At 66.0% G+C, this 582-nt stretch overlaps 1 protein-coding gene across 1 annotated transcript in view; it reads left to right on the top strand.

The window, feature by feature from the left end:
- Positions 1 to 582, top strand: part of LOC102763308 (potassium voltage-gated channel subfamily A member 3) — a 53,311-nt gene that overhangs the window by 51,611 nt on the left and 1,118 nt on the right. Inside the window, exon 4 of the mRNA XM_015563525.1 lies at positions 9 to 395. Within this exon, the coding sequence (XP_015419011.1) occupies positions 9 to 395 (387 nt within the window). The remainder of the gene's footprint in view (positions 1 to 8; positions 396 to 582) is intronic.

Below are 582 nucleotides of genomic sequence, written 5' to 3'. Positions count from 1 at the left end.
CGGCGTCGGGGGCCGCCGCCGCGGGGGCCTCCAGCTTCTCCGACCCCTTCTTCGTGGTGGAGACGCTGTGCATCATCTGGTTCTCCTTTGAGCTGCTGGTGCGGTTCTTCGCGTGCCCCAGCAAGGCCACCTTCTCGCGCAACATCATGAACCTGATCGACATCGTGGCCATCATCCCCTACTTCATCACGCTGGGCACGGAGCTGGCCGAGCGCCAGGGCAACGGGCAGCAGGCCATGTCCCTGGCCATCCTGCGCGTCATCCGGCTGGTGCGGGTCTTCCGCATCTTCAAGCTCTCCCGCCACTCCAAGGGGCTGCAGATCCTGGGCCAGACGCTGAAGGCGTCCATGCGGGAGCTGGGGCTGCTCATCTTCTTCCTCTTCATCGGCGTCATCAGCTTCGACGCCATCCTCTACTACTACCAGTCCGGGGGGCGCATCCGCCGGCCGGTCAACGTGCCCATCGACATCTTCTCCGAGGAGATCCGCTTCTACCAGCTGGGCGAGGAGGCCATGGAGAAGTTCCGCGAGGACGAGGGCTTCCTGCGCGAGGAGGAGCGGCCGCTGCCCCGCCCCGCCTTCC

Source organism: Myotis davidii, unplaced genomic scaffold (genome assembly GCF_000327345.1).
Source record: "Myotis davidii unplaced genomic scaffold, ASM32734v1 scaffold217, whole genome shotgun sequence".
NCBI lineage: Eukaryota > Metazoa > Chordata > Mammalia > Chiroptera > Vespertilionidae > Myotis > Myotis davidii.
Note: the sequence above shows the minus strand (reverse complement) of the source record. Positions and strands in the feature narration are given on the sequence as shown.